Source organism: Artibeus jamaicensis, unplaced genomic scaffold, assembly GCF_021234435.1.
Source record: "Artibeus jamaicensis isolate MK-2021 breed Jamaican fruit bat unplaced genomic scaffold, CSHL_Jam_final scaffold_1964, whole genome shotgun sequence".
Lineage (NCBI taxonomy): Eukaryota > Metazoa > Chordata > Mammalia > Chiroptera > Phyllostomidae > Artibeus > Artibeus jamaicensis.
In genome coordinates this window covers 38,820,900-38,840,639 of record NW_026522030.1, presented here as the reverse complement: position 1 = coordinate 38,840,639, position 19,740 = coordinate 38,820,900, and the positions used below count along the sequence as shown (strand labels likewise).

General features: G+C 42.5%; 1 protein-coding gene across 1 annotated transcript in view; it reads left to right on the top strand.

The window, feature by feature from the left end:
- PGM5 (phosphoglucomutase 5) overlaps positions 1-19,740 on the top strand; it is a 170,770-nt gene that overhangs the window by 121,531 nt on the left and 29,499 nt on the right. Inside the window, exons 8-10 of the mRNA XM_037165571.2 lie at positions 780-915; positions 4,940-5,123; positions 18,655-18,789. Coding sequence (XP_037021466.1) covers positions 780-915; positions 4,940-5,123; positions 18,655-18,789 — 455 coding nt within the window. The remainder of the gene's footprint in view (positions 1-779; positions 916-4,939; positions 5,124-18,654; positions 18,790-19,740) is intronic.

Below are 19,740 nucleotides of genomic sequence, written 5' to 3'. Positions count from 1 at the left end.
TCTGCTGGTTTCATGCAACCTTTAGCTTGCGGCAGCATAACCCCCGTCTCTGCCTCACTCTGTGCCTTCTGTCTGTGCCTCCTTTTCTTCTAAGAATACTTGTCATTGGATTTAGAGCCCACCTGGGTAATTCAGGATGGTTTCATTTAAGGTCCTTAGCTTAATTATAGTTACAAGGCTGTTTCTCCAAATAAGGTCACATTTGCAGGTTCTGGGTGGGCATACCTCTTGGGGGGCTGTTGTTAAACCCTACTGTGCATAAACCACCTTTTAGATCAAGCGGCCTTTGCTGCTGTTACATCTGCAACATCATCACCCAGTTAGTATTTTTCTTAGCCCTTGGCCTTATTCGATGCATCTCGTTCTTTAATTTGTCCACTCTTCTGTTGTTACCTGCCTCTACCTACTTGAATTCAAGCTTTATGAGTATCACCACTGTGTCCTAACTACCTAGACCAATGCTTAGTCTAGGGCAAAAATCACCAAAATACTTACTGAATGAATGAGACTGTTCAGCAAGTGTGCTGTCAACTTGGCTCCTTTTAAAATAATTCACAGAACCTTATTTGATTTATTTTACATTATCTTATGTTATATGAATTTCAGTTACATGTTTTTGGAAATGTAAGTATTTTATGGGGCAGATATTTAACACAATGAATAAATAAATATATCCAGGCATTTCAATGTGACAACTGCTAACTGGTCTTCAGAGTTCATTTAGTTTTTACCTTCCCCCCAGCAACAAATCCTTAGCAGAATATTTCTCTCTCTCTTAGGCTCTGATCACCTCCGGGAGAAAGATGGCCTTTGGGCTGTCTTGGTCTGGCTCTCCATTATCGCTGCCCGGAAGCAGAGTGTGGAGGAAATTGTCCGAGATCACTGGGCCAAGTTTGGCCGTCACTACTATTGCAGGTAAGAAGAGAGAAGGTCTCCGTATGGGCCCTGGGGTTCTACTCTCAGAAAAGCTCTCTAAAGCTGGTGGACTGGAACCTTGAGAAGGAGGCATCTTTCAGGAAGATCTAAGGCACAGAGAATGAAGCTGGGTAACCTGTGATAGGTGGTTTGGGGTGGTGTCAAAGACCACCAAACTGAAGGACATGCATTTTTCCTCTGCCAGCCACATCCCTCTGTACCTATAAGGCAGGCAGCCATCTCAAGAGGGAATCTGAACTGCAGAGCCTTGAGAGGGTCTTTGGTGCTTGTAGGGTTGTACAGTCAAACCAGGGGCTTTCCTTGTTTGGTTCTCCACCCATAATTATCAAGAAAGGTGGGGGCAGAGACAGAAGCTGTGACAGGTCGCTGTGCTTTTGTGATCTTTTCCCTACCTTTGTCTTACCTCCCCACTAAGGGTCCAGACCATGTCCTAGCAGGCTGAGCTGGTGCCCTCTGACAGGAGCCCCAGAGTTTGATTCAGGAGCCCCAGAGTTTGCTATAGTTTATCCCCATATAAGGAGGTACAGAAAATGGAACAATTACCCTGGGAAGGAGGAAGGGAAAAGGTCAGTGGCAATGAGCTTAGGGTTAGAGGGGTTCTCTACCACTTTCCTGTTGTTGAAGGAAGTGAGGCAGCAAAGTCTTCCGGCTGTGCTGTTGCCTGCTATGTGTGTGTCCCTAGTACCAAGCCATGGTTTGGGGGAACAGCGGTAGGAAAGGATGTTAGGAAAGAATGTGAGAGTTGGGCGAGGGAATCCTTGGGTACTCTTAGAGGCTCTCTGTGTATTAAAAACAGACTGTGGCTCATTTGCTTTGCTTATAAATAGTTAACTACTTTGAATGTTTGGTTGTGTTTCAAGAGCCTGAGGACAGAAAGAAAGCTTTAGACTTCCCTTATAAGGTGATTGTTTCTTAAGAGGTCATTTAACTTAGATAAATATCTGAATAAGGAAGCCTGTGATTGTACTCATTAAAATGAAAGAGACCGCAGTGCTCAGGCAAATGTCCATGGTGCCTTAATATTCCTGGTCCCTGTTCAGTCAAGAAGGCTGAGGATGTGAGACGCTGTGATCCACCCCAGTTATTCACTGTGTCTTAGAATAAGGACTCTCAGGGCAGGTGGGAACTTGCTTGACTCTATAGTATTTCTAACAAGTGCCAAAAAATTCTGCTTCTTGTAGGCTTTTTTTGGCATACAAAAAAAAGAGGCTAATTAATACAGAAAATCTTTCAATTAAATAAAGCTGTTTTTAAAAGTCCAACCTGATAAAGTATATTATGATTGCTAACCACTGGCTTAATGAGATTGCTTCAAGTCAAGGATGTGTTGTTCATAAATTGTGGAATGATTAGCTTTCTGCCAGCATTTTGAAGATGTGGTGTTGTGATAAGTGTATTTATAATATAGTTCACTTTTTGTGGCCAAGACTTGCATGACAATTACTTTTTTCATAACAAATACCATATTAGAGAATACAATGCAGTGGAGATTTGAGTTCTTGTTGGACATTGTTTCGTGTTTCAGATTTCTGTCCAAAAGATCACAGAGATAAAGAAAAAGGGAGAAGGGAAAGGTAGAATTAACGGTAAACATTTCCTTCAGCCTCCAGCAAATGCAGATGAAAAGGTTCTTATGAAATAAAATGATTTCTATCCTGTTTTCTTAGTGGAGAGGAAATAATGAGACAATGTTGGTTTAACTAACATCAAGCCTGAAGCTGTATCTGAGAACCCGGATGGTTTTCCTTATACGAGTGGACCCCGGGAGTTCTGCATTCCAAGGCCTCTTCCCTTGGACGTGTGGTGGTGGTGGAGGTCACCAGAGGGGAGGGCAGGACCAGGACCTGCTTGCATGTGCAGATGAGCCTTTGGGCAGGCCGGTCTGATGACTTCAGCCACGGACTGTATGTGATCTGTTCCGGCAGCGGGTGTTCTCAATTTTTGAATCACTTTCAATGCTTCTTTATCTCCTACTAGACCCACTTAGTGCATCATCCCGCCCCCTTTTGCTTGGCTGGGTCTTTACCTTACCCCAAACTCTACCTTTAAAGAGAATCTAGGCTCAGAATGCATACACTGATGAGAAAGAATGTTCTGAGCTCCCTGTTGTTTTGCTTCTGAGGCTGGGGGAGACACACCTGTGTAGGAGAGCAAGAATAAAAGAAATGGGTAAAGACACAGAAGACACATTGCTAGACGTGATATGTTCTCCATTTTGGCGAATACCCTGATGTTTACTTAAAATGTGTTGTGTGGAAAATGTAGAAACAATTATTCAGGTCTTCCTTCTTTCATTTCACTCCACTCTGAGAGCGCATTCTTTTCCCATGTTACAGGGAGGCCGAATGTGAGGTCCCAGCATGGCCACTTGAGCACAGCTGCCCTTCTAAGGGCTTGCTTCTTCCTCTTCCTTTTTTTTAAAATTGATTTTAGAGACAGAGAGGAAGGGAGATAGATGATAGATAGATAGGTAGATAGATAGCTAGGTAGATAGATAGATAGATAGATAGATAGATGCAAATTTCAATTTATTGTTTCACTTATTTATGCATTCTCATATGCATAAATTCTTGTTTTATTCATATTTTATGTACCTTATTTCACTTATTTATGCCTTCTTATTTTGATTCTAATATGTGCCCTGATGGGAGATTGAACCCACAACCCTGGCATATCAGGATGATACTCTAATCAACTGAGCTATCTGACCAAGGCCAGGACTTATTTCATAAACAAAACAAAATGGTTGTACCATTAGATTTGAATCAAAAACTGTCTGACATTGGGAAAGACCCTGTAGTTTCTTTATAACTAGGAATAAAAGTAAGTAACAGTTTTAAGCACTGGTGTCTGGCACTGTGCCAACTACAGTACTTGGTATCCATTTTTGTATTTAATCTCCCTAATAAGAAATATGATGGGTGTTATTTTTAAACTTTTTTTTTTCTAATCACCCCTCAGCCCTGTTGTTATATTTGATGATCTTGGCTAGAAGGCCTTTTTTTTTTAATGGAAAAAGGCTGATATTTCTTCCAAGTTTCCATGAGAGTTTTATGGTATGTTGAATTCCATTTTTCTCTCTTCTCCTCCTTTGATTCATCTTTCTCCTTCCATCCTCCCTTTTCTCCCATCTTTCATTCCACTATGTATAAAACACTGGCTACTTACTAGAAGCAGCCAAGAACAAAACAGGTAAAGACTATGCCCTCTGGGAGCTTACAGTTTTTGTGGGCAAAGGCAGACAAGAAATACTGGAATAAACAAATATACAAACAAGGTAAATACAAATTAGGATAACTACCAAAACCATATAAAGGGTATTGAGAGAGGGGGAACAGTAGAGGGATATGCTACCTCAGAGGGATCTTCTGAGAAGGTCACTTTCTAGAGGCAACACTAAGTTTGAAAACAGGGTATTGAGAGAGGGGGAACAGTAGAGGGATATGCTACCTCAGAGGGATCTTCTGAGAAGGTCACTTTCTAGAGGCAACACTACGTTTGAAAACTGGAGGAAGGGAATGCGCCAGCTATTTGAGTAGCCAGGGCAAGAATGTACTAGGCAGAGGGACAGACAGCAAGCCCGGAGGCCCAGAGGCAGGCAAGGGCGAAGCATCTCTGAAGACTGGTGGGAAGGCCAGTGTGCCTGGAACGTGGTGAACGGGAGAAAGTGGGACAAAGGCCAGCGAGGAGGTGGGCGGGGCCAGATTCCCCTGGGCCTCCCAGACTATGGTTAGGGTTTTGAGTCTTGTTTTCAGTGCGATGGACTCTTTTGGAGGAATTTAAAGGAATGGAGTGGTGCGACTTGATTTTCACAAGTTCGCTCTGGCTGCTGTGTGGAGAATGGATTGTTAAGAGCCAGGTGGAAGAGGGGAGACTAGTTGGGGGGTGCTTTTCTGTGTGGTTCTTCCACGAAAACAAAACCAACGATCAGATGACTTTTACAGGTTCACTAATTGCTCATTCTATAATTAGGTTTGTGTTCATCTTGCCTCCCCCTAACCAGGTTTGACTATGAAGGACTAGAGCCCAAGACAACATATTACATCATGAGGGACCTGGAGGCGCTGGTCACAGACAAGTCCTTCATCGGCCAGCAGTTTGCAGTGGGGAACCATGTCTACAGTGTGGCAAAGACAGACAGCTTTGAATATGTGGACCCTGTGGATGGAACCGTGACTAAGAAACAGGTACTTGCTAAAAAATAACCAAAGAAGTTATCAGGCAGAGCCAGGTACCAAAGTGTCCTACAGCTAGAGATGATACACTCTGAGTCCTTTATTTTATAGATGAGAACCTGGTAGCCAGGAGTGAGGGAAGCCCCTGGTGAGGGTTACCTACCCAGTAAGTCACAGAGGGTAAGATTAGAGCACAGGGCCCTGAATTTCTGTCCGCTATTATTTTACTTGGTAACTAATGGGCCAGTAGACCCAACTCTTCCTTCTGGAATGTTTGCAGCCTGCTGGCTCTCTCTGTGGTTGCCATTGCTGGTGATGGACTCAGTTAGGTTTCTAAGAGCAAAACATCCTTTTCCTTGGGACCCTCGGGTGCAGGCATATTTCCTCTTCCATTACCTGTGTCACTGAGGAATGGCAGGAGCTTAGTGAGACAGGTTTGTTACTCCTGGTAGGGGAAGGAACAGTTGGCTAATCTTCCCGGCAAAACCCCAAAGCATGATTTATGGTTCAGAAGTTTTATCACCATAGATAAGTGGCAAAAGTAACCACGACTTCTATTATGGTCTCAGTTTTGTGAATTGTATAAGAAAAGTTGAAAGCTATTACAATTATTTTTCTTCTCAGTTTTGTTTGCTCATTGTCTATGGCAAATACTGACCACTGTCAGAGTCAGTTTTAACATTTATAGTCTAAATAAGGTATCCAAGTAACGTTAAGAGAAATTTCACTCTAAAATCCCCAAATTCTTATCTTCTTACAAGTCTTCATCAAGTATGCACAGCAAAACCAATGAGAAGCATGTTTTTGGGGGGACTAAGTATAATAGTATTTTATTATATTAGCAGTGCTGTTTTTATTTTGATCAGTATTTCATTCATACTTTTTGTCCTAGGGTACCCTAATTTGCAAATGTTCCAAAGCTCATTGTCATTCTGTTACTCTTTTGGTATCCTCCCTCTGGTCTTAGTTTTATGGTGATTTTTCTTTTCTATCAAAATGTCAGCCTTTCATTCTAGGCCTCCTGTGGCCAGACAGATTGGTTATACAGTCTTACTTTGGAAGGACTAAGGTAGTGGAGAAAATACTGGTTAAGAAGTTTAAAGACCCAGAATTGAATTCCACCCCTGCCACTTGCTAGTGTCTGACTTTTGGAAAGTTGCTTGATTTCTTTGAGCCACAGTTTCTTCCTCATCTGCAAAAAAATCTTCCCCAGGGTCGTTCCAGAAATGGAATGAAATAAAATGCACAAAACTCCTCACTAGCCTTTACAACAGGGAGTAGCCATACATTTTTCTGTAGCTGGGTTTTGTTTCACTCCAGGATGCTTTCTTGACTGGATTGAATTCTCTCCCAAAATATCCCAGTGACTCCCTGGAAAAGTGAAGTCAGGAGCTCAGCACATGCCATTTTGAGCCTCTCTGCTTCGGATAAGTCGAAAAGTTTTGTACCATATTTCCACTTCCATTTTACTCTAGGGACCTCAGAACAAACTTCTCCCAAAGCCAGGGCTCACCTTGTGGTTGTTATTGTAAAAGTTAAAAGTCATAAAATACGTGCCTGCTAAAGTGTCTGGGAGGTTTCTGTGCCCCGTGAGGACGGCCGGAACACCAGCCCTCGAAGGGGTGTCTGGTCAGTGCGAGGTTCTGGACTTCATCTATTCATGGGAAGCTTGTCTGTTGAGCTCATTTGTTTTCCTCTTAAATCCACTAATGCTCTACCATTTTCTTCTTCAGTGCACTCAGCCTTTGGATACATTTTTCCTGGCTTTTCTTGAATTGTTCACATCAGGCTAATTCCTCAGCTAGATCTCAAGTTTGGACATTTATTTATCCCATGCCCCCTCCCCTCCAACCCTGAATAGTGGTTTCCAATTTTGTACTCTGTAATTTATTGATCCTTTTTTCTTTCCACTCTTTCATTGGAACTTGTATGTGGCCACAAACAGATCAGTGCTCCTGGAACATCCTCCTGGGAGTTGCTCTGGTGCAGAAGGAAGGCTGTTCATCTTCCCAGATTCTAGGACCCGAGCGACATCTATATTAGCCGGTGGCCCTGTGTCACCCTAGAGCTTCTCCGTAGGTCTAGGTTTGGCTCAGCGAGGATTATGGGAGGGCAGTTAACTCTCATCCCCACCACCAGTACGTCCCAGGTGATGCTTTCACCCCAATTGTCCCTGTTGGTGTCGAGGGGGAATTCCTGCACTGCGGGCCTGTTGCTAACCCTCCATCGCTGAGGCCCACATGTCGGCATTCTTGAGATGGCAGGAACAGGCAACGTTCAATTCCAGGGACCGTTGAGTGTAGGGCACACTTCATGCAGCATTTCTCTGGGAGGCGGATGGCTGTGGTCTCTCCAGTGTTCTTCTGCGTTGCAGTCAGATAGACAGGTTTAAAGGCTGGCTTTGCTACTGCCTAGATTTGTGACTTTGGTTATGTTACTTAGCTTCTCTGGACCTCACCTTGGTAGTGGGGGCGGGTGACACTAATAATAATGACGGTTTAGGGTTACAGAGAATGATCAAGGAAGAAGTCCCCAGGCACAGTGGCCCGTACCCACTGATGCGTGAGAAATGTCGGTTCCTTCCCCCTCAGCAGAATCCTCCCCTTGTCTGCATATCAGTTTGCAGAAAAAGTGTGAGTGATGTTTAAAGGTACAGGCTTGAAGTCCAAAAGTCTTGGGTTTAAATCTCGGCTCTGCCACCTCCTTGCTGGATGATCTTAGGCAAGTTGCTCAACCTCCCTGCACCTTTCCCTCCTTGCCTGTGAACACAGGAATAATAATTGTGAGTACCTCATACAACTGTTGGGAGAATTGTGAGATAACACATGTAAAGTGCTGGCATATAATAAACACTAATAAAGGGTTAGCTGAAAAAAGTTATATTAAAATTGGATCATTGGGAAAGAAAAATTTTGGCATTTAATGAAACATATGATAAGAAGAGCAGGGGGAAACACACAGCTCTGCAGGGGGTCACGTTGAAGATATGGGAAGGCCTCTTCATTTTCTGAGTTATCTATTAATTGACTCCAAGTCGCATTTCTCTGCTTTTCCTAAGTGCCCCTCCCACACCACCTACCTCCCTACTTTGCTTCAGAAAGGAAAAGTTTTTGTTTTTTTTTTTTTCAAGACAGCACAGTCTCCTTTTTGTCCTTGATTTGAGGCTGAAGTCAGGAAAAGACGATGGGGAGGGGGTGGGGGGAGAAAAGCTGTTTCATATATCTCAAGAGATAAAGAAGAAAAGCTTCTCTATCCAAAATGAAAATCTCATTCTGGTGATAAGCCTTCCCTTGGCCCCAACTGTCCAACCCTCTGCTGTGGAAATCTTCAGCAAGATCTATCTCACCTGTGAGACCCTGTGGGAGTCACTCAAAGAGCAAGAAGGAAAACCCTGAGGTCCTCAGCCGTTGACATGAATTCCCAGGGACCTCACCGACCTCATTGTGGCCTATCAGGGCTCATGGAATGTACTGACTGCCTCCAAATGTCTGAATTTTTGTGACCTTGGACACCGAGAGAAAACTTGATGTGTGCCTCACATTAAACAGGATGCAAGCGAGATTCTGATTTTAAAATGCCGATTTATGGAGGCATGGTTCAACAACGGCAGTTCGTCCCTCTACCCTTCCCATGAGGACATGTCGCTGTTTTATTCCCAGGTAAAATCTAGGCTCATGAATGAATGGTGATGATTTCTTCAAACATGAGTAAGAAAAAAAAGCCAGTAGCCACTATGAGAGTGACGGAGGGAGCAGTTTGACCAAATTGCTGACTGATTTAAGAGGTTCCCGATGTTTGCCTTGCAAAGAGGTGGGAAAGACGAGGGAAGACAAGGGTGGCTCACCCTTTGTGCAAACAACCAGCCTTTCCATGGTGCTAGCACTCTCTCCTTTTCTCCCACCATTGATATAGCCCAAGGAACACAATCAATATCCAGAATATCCCCTACCATCACCCTTCCCAGTTCCTCCTTGTAGCCTAATCTCCTCCAATCACCACTCAGTGCCCCACAGTTATGAGACCCTCCCAGTTCTGACAGAAGGTATACTCCAACCTCAGTGCTGGGAAGGACAGTGTGAGGATGGCACCAGCACTGACCGATGGCACATAGCTACTGTGGTGGGCATCAGTCTAGAACTATAAACCATATTTTGAAAACTAGCTTTCAAATGAGAGATGACATTTCAGCAGCAAAACTGAAGCAACCAAGTCTCCTTTCATTACTCGTCCAACTTCTGAATTTCTATTCAACAAGGTCAAAAATCATGAAATTCTACCAATGCCCAAGTCATTGGGAAGTAATAGTTCAGCTGATATTTAAAAGTGGATGTAAATAAATGCATACTGATTAGCTGATGTGGAAAACCAAATCTATTTAACTCTGTCAGGCTAACTCTGATATTACTTCTACCTCTTCAAGTTATGCAGGCTGTCTGGAGAGATTTTGGTGTGTTCTCAACGTGGAAAAGGAACTATTGGAAATTAGTTTAGAGGAAAAGCACACTCTGAAGACTGATTCTGAAGTCACCGTTCCTGTAGAGTTATTATTTTAGTATGCAGGAAGGTGTCTGCACTTTTTAATTTCAGTATTTAGAAGTAATAAATTGTTTTAGGTGTGGTTCTTAGTAACTGAGTTTGCTGTCCTTTCACTGTTCATCTTTTTTATCTTCTTTTTCTTAGGTAAGTCCCTTTAACATTTCATATAATAAGGACTTGGTGATGATGAACTCCTTGAATTTGATCTTATCTGAGAAGCACTTTATCTGTCCTTCCATTCTAAATGAAAGGTTTTCTGAATAGAGCAATCTTGGATGTAGGTCTTTGGATTTCATGACTTGGAATACTTCTTTCCAGCCCCTTCTTGCCTGTAAGGTCTCTTTTGAGAAATCCACTGACAGTCTGATGGGAACTCCTTTGTAGGTGACTGTCCCCTTATCTCTTGCTGCTTCTAGAATTCTCTCTTTCATTTTAATCTTGGCTAATGTAATGATGATGTGCCTTGGTGTGTTCCTTCTTGGGTCCAACTTCTTTGTGACTCTCTGAGCTTCCTGGATTTCCTGGAAGTATAAACTAAAGGGGGGGAATGGTGGAGGAGGGGTGTGCAGGGTGGAGGGGAATGAAGGGGGGAAATAGAACTGTAATGGCATAATCAATAAAATATATTTTAAAAAAAGAAGTAATAAATTGAATTGGCAATCTTGAAATCACATTTTAGTCTGGCATGTGGTGCTTTAATAATATATACTGGAGTACTGCCCTCCCCTGGTAAACAGTTATGGGAGAGTTCACTGAGACCTTGTCTCTGGAGGCGCCAGATGAAGGCAACGGAAAGTTGTCAGCTAGAGAATCTGGGGATCCCGGAAAATTGCTCCATTTAGAGCCAACTGATCTACCTTCAACTTCAACCTTCAACTTTTATCACATTCTAATCAATGAACCAAATGAGAACCTATCATTAACAATTTATTATTGTCCGGTCACAAGCCACTTTCTGGAGTGCGGTTTGAGCTACTAGAATTAGCATTTAAGAAATCATTTTGGTCATGTGATTATCCACCTACAGAATTTAGTGAAATCTGAAGGTTAGTACTTATAAATAGTCCTCCTGTGTTGGGTCACAGAAATGTTTAGGGAGTGAGGTATTATCATTACATATATATTGTGATTAAATCTGGGTTAAAAACCTCTTTTTCTGTTGCAAAAGAATCTCTATACTAAATATACATTTCTTCCCTATTTCCCACTTTAGCACATGGTGAAGGCAGTTGAAGTTTGATTCATTCATGTCTTTGTCTGTTCAATGACTGTTTACCAAACACTGCTGTGTGCTACTCAGCTTGCTGGGCTTTAGGGGTACAAGTCTAGCACCAAGTCTAGCAGGGAGGACAAACTGACATTAAACTTGTAATTGCTATATAATTTGTCGAATGCTATTATAGGTGAAGAACTTATTTGAGAGTGCATATCAGGGAGAACTGACCTGGGCCAGGGTTCTGGAAAGCTCTCTGTGGGGAGGCGATATTTAAGCTGTGCCCTGAAGAATGATCTTGCTGGGTCAGGTGAAACCATCATATCAGACAACATGCTTTTCTTTAATCAAATGTAGTTTTGCCATTGTTCAGCTTTCCACATAAAGACCTGGGATTTCAGAGTCAGCACTAACATTCTCAGCGGGATGTTATAGCACCTGTGATTATGAGTCTCCACTTCAGTGCTCATTCAACAATGCTGGAGTTGTGGTAAAGAAAGGTGGTCAGTGCTCTTCTCGGGGGACACCTTGAACACCACAGATTTTTTCTAATAATTACTTTTCCTGTGATATTTTCTATTTGTCTTCCGAGGACCAAACACATATCCGATGTTTTATAATGGCTGATTTGAAGATAGAGAAAGGGATATGCCATTTCTAGTTAGTTGGGAGTTCTTACACCTTTGCTTCTTTTTTTTTAATTTTTAATTTTAATTTTTTAATTTTTAAAATTTAATTGTTGTTCAAGTACAGTTTTCTGTCTTTTACTCCCATCCCAGCTGGCACTCCTTTGCTTCTAATTCATTATAGTTATAATGAGTTACCTCTCTTGACCTGAGTTGACTCCTTTGGGACTATCTTCTAAAATGTGTGATTAGGAATCAAAACATTCTGGAATTGTATCACATTTACTTCCTACTGAAATACTAGTGTCTGTGTATAGTCAGGTGGGCAACCATAACCAGTAAACATAAATACGAAAGGAAAAAGCTGCAAAGGATCTCAGGAACTAAGGGAGGGGCTGCTCCTGTTGTCTGGGGGAAGTGTCTGTGCAGCGTGTCCCAGAACTGGGGCTGGTGTTCAGTGAACGGGGATCAGCAGTCGTTTTTGGCCGAAGACACGGGGAAATGGAATGTGTATGATGTAGTTCTGTTGTTCCAAGGTGGAGAGTTGGAATTTGGGTGAGAAATAAGTACTAAGTCTTCGCTGTCCAAGTGGCCCTCTCGTCACCTAACATGGTTTTTGCTGGATGGGTGTTTGAAAGTGCACCGAAGAAGCCATTTGAGCCTGATTTCCTGCAAATTATTATTTACAATTGTGGGCTTCCAAGAGGGCTGGTTGGTTGTAAAAAAGAGTAGATGAGAATTGTTCCCAAGAGTAGGGCACCTGGGTATGGCAAGGTGGCCAGTGAGTTGCCCAGGGACACTGGCCTAACGTGGGAGGGGCAGCTGAAGTTAAGCCAGCCAAGAGGAAAGGTGCTTTTCTGTAGTTTGTCCACCTGTTTGTAATTTATATAAGGGCACGGTATGGACTAGCTGCTGCCCTTCTCACCCACTTTTGAAGTTATCCCCGAGCTAACTATGACTTAAACAAAGAAAAATGGGTAATTCTAAGTAATTTTTTCGTGGAGAAATGTGGCTGTCCGATCCAAATCTTCTGCTGTATAAACTGCGTGTTTTCGTCTACAAAATATGGTGCAGATGTTACCCAGCAATATTTTCACCTTGACACTTTCCAGATAACTCGCCGGGATTTCCTGTGGGAGATAACATCTGTGTTAGGCTCACAGAGCCTTTCTCTGTCCTGTCTCCCGGTTTATACGCCTGGTGTGGCCAACTGACTGTGTATGCGACATCATACCAAATTTAAGGGCCGTGTGCTATTTTCTGCTGGAAGTCTTCCTAAGTCGGTACTTGACGAGGTCAGAAGCTGCCAAATAACTCTTAGTAATGCACAGCCCCCCTTCCCTGCCTGGCTGTAGCATGGCCTGGAGTCTCCAGACTAACATCTGGCAGCTCTGTGTGTATTTAGCAACTTTCAGGGTTCCCTGTATTGATTTATACAAGGGCCTTTCAAAAGAATCAACATTTATTTATCAAACACATTTGTCACATGCCTACTCTACCTAAGGCTCTGGGCCAGTTTGGGGACCATACAAATCCTATGAGATACTGTTGAGATATTTCACTGAGAAGCAATGTGTGACTGTCAGCAGTTTCGTGCATTTCAACCTGAAGTTGTGAGCCCACAGGCAGTGGGCCTGGACTGAAGTCCTGGCTCCTCCGTGCACTACATGTGTTACCTTAAGCAAGTTTTTTAATTTGCCCTTTCTTTTCAGTAAATGAGAAAGTGGCCTGGATGACTCTAAGAGCCACCCTTTAGGACCTTAACAGTCTAAACTGACCAGCCTGGAAGAAGTATTTTATTGCCAAAGAAACCAGTTCTGTGGGGGGTGTGGGATGAGAGTTAATAGACCCATGAGTTCAGTGGTGATTTCAGAGGGCGAGACAAAGTTCTTAAAATAAAACTCATGTTATTTCTGCCCAAGTTAAAAATAAATAAGTACGTACATGGCACCAAAAACCATCACCATTTAGGCTTTATTTAGCAATCTTCTGCAAAATCTGGAAGGTTGGACAGCTTAGAGCCTAGCACCATTTTCATTAAAAGCTCTAACATAGTAACAAAATGATATCTGTATAGTGATTTATAATTTTCAAAGCATACATTTTCTGATTTTGTGCTCATAATAACCTAATAAGCCAGGCTCCTTTATTTTTCGCCCATCTTTTAGGAAACTAAGGCTTAGAGAGTTTAAGTGACTTACCCAAGGCCACCGGCTTAAGCAGAATTCAAGCCTGGATTTTATAATTGTGGTCTCTGTATCATGTCCAAACTGACTCCATGAACAGCAAAACAAAGAGGGGGATAGCTGGGGAGAGAAAGAAATTCTACAGAGATAACTGGAAGCAGAGTGGAAGGGTTTCGTATGGAGATACCGGTTGTTAGCTCTTTAACAATCCTTCTTCACTGGGACAAAGCTCAGCTGGGCAAAACCCTTGCCACCAAAGCATGCAAGTACAGGCACTCAGAGGGAAGAAAAATGCTGGGCTGGAACTGAAGTGCCTTTGGATACCCCCACCGCATCATTAACATTGTCCTCCAATGTTAATGCATAAGGGCATCTTTTTTCCTTCTCAAAGCTTGTGGCTATTATGTCATTCGGACATTCCAGCTCCTGTGCCTGCCAAGGCAGCAGAGGCATCATGGATTCCTTCACTATTACTTTAAGAATTCCTTAGGAGACTGTGCTAAAAACAGTTAGTGTCAGATGGCTCAAGAGGAGATACTTCTAATGGTTCTCCTGCTGAGGAAGGAGGCTTTCAGAACTCAGCAAGATGATGTTTTATTATCCCCCTGTGTAAGGGCCTCCTAAGATCCCAGTCCAATGGCAGTACACACATGAAACCTTAGCTCTTAAAGGGATCTTCTTTAAGACTGACTTGCAGTGTAGTCCAGTCAGTTGATAGTTCAGTTGATATTGAAGCCAGTGCTTCAGAGAAAAAAGGCCACTACAATGGTGTCCATATTTGTCTACATGTTAGAATCACTGGAGAGCTTTTACAATCCCAATGTCCAAAGTCACATTCATTCAAATAAATTTTGAGGGTAAAAGTCAGGTATCAATATTTTTTAAAAGCCCTCTGAGCTGATTTCAATGTCCAGCAAAGTTTGCAATTAATGGGCTTATGATTTGTCTAAGATCACATAAGTGGGGAGAGGAACCCACCATGGTTCAGCTCAATTGTTTTTAGCTGAACGTAACTTTTGCCTGGAAAACGTAGGGTGAGAAGACACAGAATAGCTGCCATAATGATAACATAACAGGTCTAAACAATAGATAGAAATTTCTCTCTCACAACTGCCCTTCAAGATGAATAATTAGCCCCAGTTCACTAATGGAGAATATGAATGTGTTTTCATTTGGCCTGTGAATCCTATTTAGATGTGGAAGGAAGCCTTCCAGTGGTGCTCCTTCCAGCTGTCAAACCTACTGCGCGCCAGGCATTGTCCTGGGCTGCGTGGATAAATGGTCAACAAGGAACAAAAAGCTCGGCCCTCCCAGAGCTTATCCATTAATGAAGGACCCAAAGACACAGTTCAGCAATTCCAATGCTTTAGGGTCAGGACTGTGGTGGGAACTTATTTTATTCATTTGCATTGGACCTTGATTTTTTCGAGAGGATTTGTGACAGAAAAAAACACACATAATGAAGTTGTTAGGCTATAAATAAGAAACAGAAATCAAGACTAGGGAAAATATAAGTAAGTGTAGAGAGTTAAGGACAGAAGAACAATCAGTATAATTATGCAAGTCATAAGGATCTAGTTGGACTGAACCTCAATTTTGGCATTAAGTGTTCTGGCAGCCATATTGAAAAGGGAGCTCTGTTTAGTTGCAAAGTTTTTATTGTCAGAAAGACAAAAATATACTGTTACCTCAGGGAAAGAAAGGCTTTCCTAACACTTGGCTCATGAGGAAATGTCTCATGTGGAATTCCAACAATATTCCTATAGTGACTACAAAATTATATTTTATAACACAGTGTCTTGAGGACCCTGCAGCCCTGGCTGGTGTAGTTCAGTGGATTGAGCGCAGGCCTGTGAAGCAAAGGGTCACTGGTTCGATTCCCAGTCAGGGCACATGCCTGGGTTTTGGGCCAGGTCCCCATTGGGGGACACATGAGAGGCAACCACACATTGATGTTTCTCTCCCACTCTTTCTCCTTCCTGTCCCCTCTCTCTAAAAATAAATAAATAAAATATTTTTTTAAAAGACCCTGCAGTAAAAGCAAGGATATAAAATGGTGAATTTATGTTGTGAGTAGGTGGTCAGAAGTAAGTTGATTTGTGCCAAATATATATCTAGATGAATCTACAGCTGTAAGCTGAAATATCTGAGAGAATGGATAAATCGGACACCCTTAAAAGCAGTCTTCATAATTTCTCTGTACTGGGATTTTGATAAGGTAGATGGTAGAGTTTTTTTTTATTTTTCCGGGACAGGGTTGAAGGGTAAGTATTCCACATTGTGGATAATGTAATGGTTTATACTAGGGGTCAGCAAACATTTTCTTAAAGGGCCAGACAGTGAATATCTTAGCCCTTGTGGGCTAGTGTTTGTCAAAGCCGTTCAGCTCTGCAGGTACAACACAAAAGGAGCCATAGACACTATGTAAGTGAATGGGAATGGCTGTGTTCCAATAAAACTTGGGTTTGTAGAAACAAGTGTCATGTCAAATTTGGCTGACAAACTGTATTGCCAACCCCTGGTTTAACACTGAAAAAAAGCAAAGTATACTCTTGCTATCCTTTTGTTGGAATTACAGAACATTTAGAAACTTAGTCTTGGCCAATGGCGACTTTGGCCTCATGATTTAATCGTTGGTAGGTAACGGTATGTGCTGGCAGGAGCATGGCTCACATTCACATCGCAGAGTCATTACATTTGCTGGAGGACCCACGCGGACCCCGAAGCAACCCAATATAACTATTCACTCATCAAAATGACACTCAACAGACGGGGAACCGGGGTCGTTGCAGCGCAGAAGTGGGATGGGTCTGGCCATTTTTTATTTCGTGTGGAGAAGGAGAATTGTGTGTCTCACCTGGAGGTCTCACAAAGCAAGGTGGATTCTCTATTAAGATCTCCTAGTTGGTCCCTTAGGAAAGAGAGAAGTTGGATTATTTCCAGTCAGTGTGCTATTTACTCCTTTGTCATCTTCTCAAGTGCAAAATCTGTTCCAGGCTACCAGATGTAGATTCTAACATATCTTCTGTGAGTACAGCCAAAAATACAGCTGCCTTTATGAAAAAAAATAATATGATTTTGCTGGAAAAAGGCTTAGTTACAAGCGGGGAATAGATGTTGATGGTTTGTTATGATCTGGATTTTAAAATACCTCCCACTGGCTGTAAACTAACCTGGGGGGTTAATTGTGTAATGGGAGCTACATTAAAGGGTTAAGTCTGTGAGGTCATCAGAAAAGGTGGCCTCAAGTGATTTGGAATTTGCAGCAATGGATGATTTAGGGCCCCAGCCTTAGAAACTGTTTTAAGCAATTTATGGACAACCCATGGTCCTGAGCAATGAACACATGTGTGCCGCAGGTGGTGACAATGGGAAAGCAGGCTTAGACAGGATTAGCAGCTTCAGGGGAGTTTGCAAAAACAGGGAAGACAGTCGTGGAACCTTTGGGGCTTCCTTGTCAGTTTGAGCATAATTTGATGCATCGTTCTTTCTGGATAGCAGAGAACTGTTCCTTTTGCTTCATTTGGAATTTCCAAACTATTCACTTGTCCAGCAGCATATGCTGGTTGAGAAAATGGTTTCTGTTTATTGTAATCAACTATGTCAGGCATATTGGAGAACAAGTACTATGTCTTTTTGTTTATATGCTCAGAGCTCTATCCAGTACCTGATCTCCAATGGCCACTCCAAAAATGGTTGCCCACAGAATGAATCCTGGACAATATCATCCTGTCTACACAACTGGTATCACAGAGCAGTGGATTGTCAGGAAGGGAGGTGGCTCCTTTTTGTTGCACAAACTGTGCCAGTCCTTGAACTAATCCAACAGAGATTAGGGCTTTTTTTATTTAGGGACTGGAAAAAATACGACTGTAAGACTTAGAAAGCAGAAAACCTCTCACATGGAATCATAGTGCCCCAGTAGATGCCACCATACTGGGGGGGAGGGGGCGTGAATAAATTATATATATGGCACGTATGAGATATTTTCAATAATGGCTTATTTTTAACAAGCAGAATTTGAGACCAAAGAAGTTTCAAGGGTAAATTTCTTGGGGAAAAAAATGCCTCATACCAAAGTCACCTAAGATTTCCACTTTTTCTGAAGTAATGGGTGACCAGACATAGTATTTCATTCATCCTCTTTCCTCTGGCTCTTGCCAACATGCTTATTAATAACAATGACTTTATCAGTTGTCTTAAGAAAACTAATTTCCTTCAACAGAAGTTGCAGTATGATTTTACAGTCATATTTTTTAAATATCTGCATGCAATAATAAGTACATGCAGAATGGGGATATTCTGAGCCTAAAACAAATTAATACTGAGCAACACTGAGGTTCCGCCACAGTGGTGTCCCCACCCCACCCTGGTGGCCAGGTCTTGTAAGAAGGAAGGGGAGGGCCAAGAGGATGGGGATGTCCCCGGGTGCTCTCTGAATCCAGCTGAGGCTCTAGCCCTGAGCATTTCATTATAGGGTTTCCTTCTACCAGAGGAATGTGGGAACAAGGAAAGAAACAAAGAGAAGATGAACTTAAAGCAAAGCCTAAAATCACATGGGATAAACTTAACACGGCCAGTTTGTGTGACGGTAATAGATAAATTGCCTACCTCATTGTGTCTAGGTTTACAAAGGATGAATTTTGGCCCCAGGGACATTAAGTATCTTTTCATCCTTATTATCTCCACCCCGTCACCAGTCCAAAAAACTTGAGCATCTGTTTACAGTTTTGCTCCTGACCCTCCCCTAGCATTAACCAGAAGGCAACAGAAATAGAATAAAGAGATTAATGCATAACCTTAAGCAGCCTCTAGGTTCACCTCACAGTCCTGCCTGGGTGAGTGTCGGGAGCCCATTACAAGTTGTCATGACTCTGAGTATCTTTAGTTCATAGAAACATGCTAACATCCAAAGTAGATATTAATTTTTTACTTGTGTATTCATCTGTTCATTGATTCATTCTGAATGTTCTTGGTCTCAGGGCCTGAGGATCATTTTCTCAGATGCTTCAAGGCTCATCTTCCGGCTCAGTTCCTCCAGTGGCGTGCGGGCCACCATCAGACTGTATGCAGAGAGCTACGAGAGGGATCCCAGCGGTCATGACCAGGAGCCACAGGTACCAACACAGAGCTGTGCTCTTAGCACTGTGCATTTCATTGCTTCTGGCAAATTCTGGGAGCTCCTGTATGCCTTTAGTAGGAGTGATTTGATTTTCTGGAAAGCAAATTCCATATCGATACTTCCAGTTACAGGACAAACTGAGAGTGACTCTGTGCAAATTTAATTCATTTCTTGCAGTGTTGGAAACAGAAAAAGTGTTCTCCAGCATCTATGATGAGTTTAGGCTAGCATTTCCCAAATGACTTGTCTCTCTTGACTGCTCTGCATTTTGTTAACTGGGGTGACAGCAAGAAGAGGTGCTTTGTGTAGACAAGGACATTTTGAGTCAGAGTCAAACTGGTCAAACCACCCAGAGCCTTGACTATGCTCAGGTAAATTATGAGTCCTCAGGTGTTTGGGAAACTCTGTGTTGGACCATGACCTTGAGGTGCCGATATAGATGTTACTCTGGGCTTCCTCTCTGAGATTGCTACAGAGCCTGGCAGGAGAGGAGGGACTATGGCTGGTCTGAGTTTGGAGTCAAGGGAAGACACCAGCAAGGCTCGACCAGCCAGTATTTGGCAAAGCCCCCTTATGTTGTCAACAGTGGAACTAATAAAGAACTCACTCAGAAACATAATAAATAACACAAGCATAAGGGTCCACACTCCCATATTTGTCAAAGCTCCAGGCAACTTTAATTAATACCAGAAAAGACTCTATCATGTTGGCCCTTCCAGCTACACTGCTGCCACCCCCACCCTCTTGATCTTTACTTCAACTTGGGTTTGAAGCAGAATCTTTGATGATTTCTTGAGATGAAAGCATGGGCTCCATCTGCAATACTTCTTTTGGGAAATAGAGGAGTGAAGAAGAAGTCACTGCTTCTCACTTTACAGTTGCTCAGCATTTCCAGTTATAATCTGTCACAGTGGTTCTTTGGCTGGAAGAGAGACCAGAGAAAGTT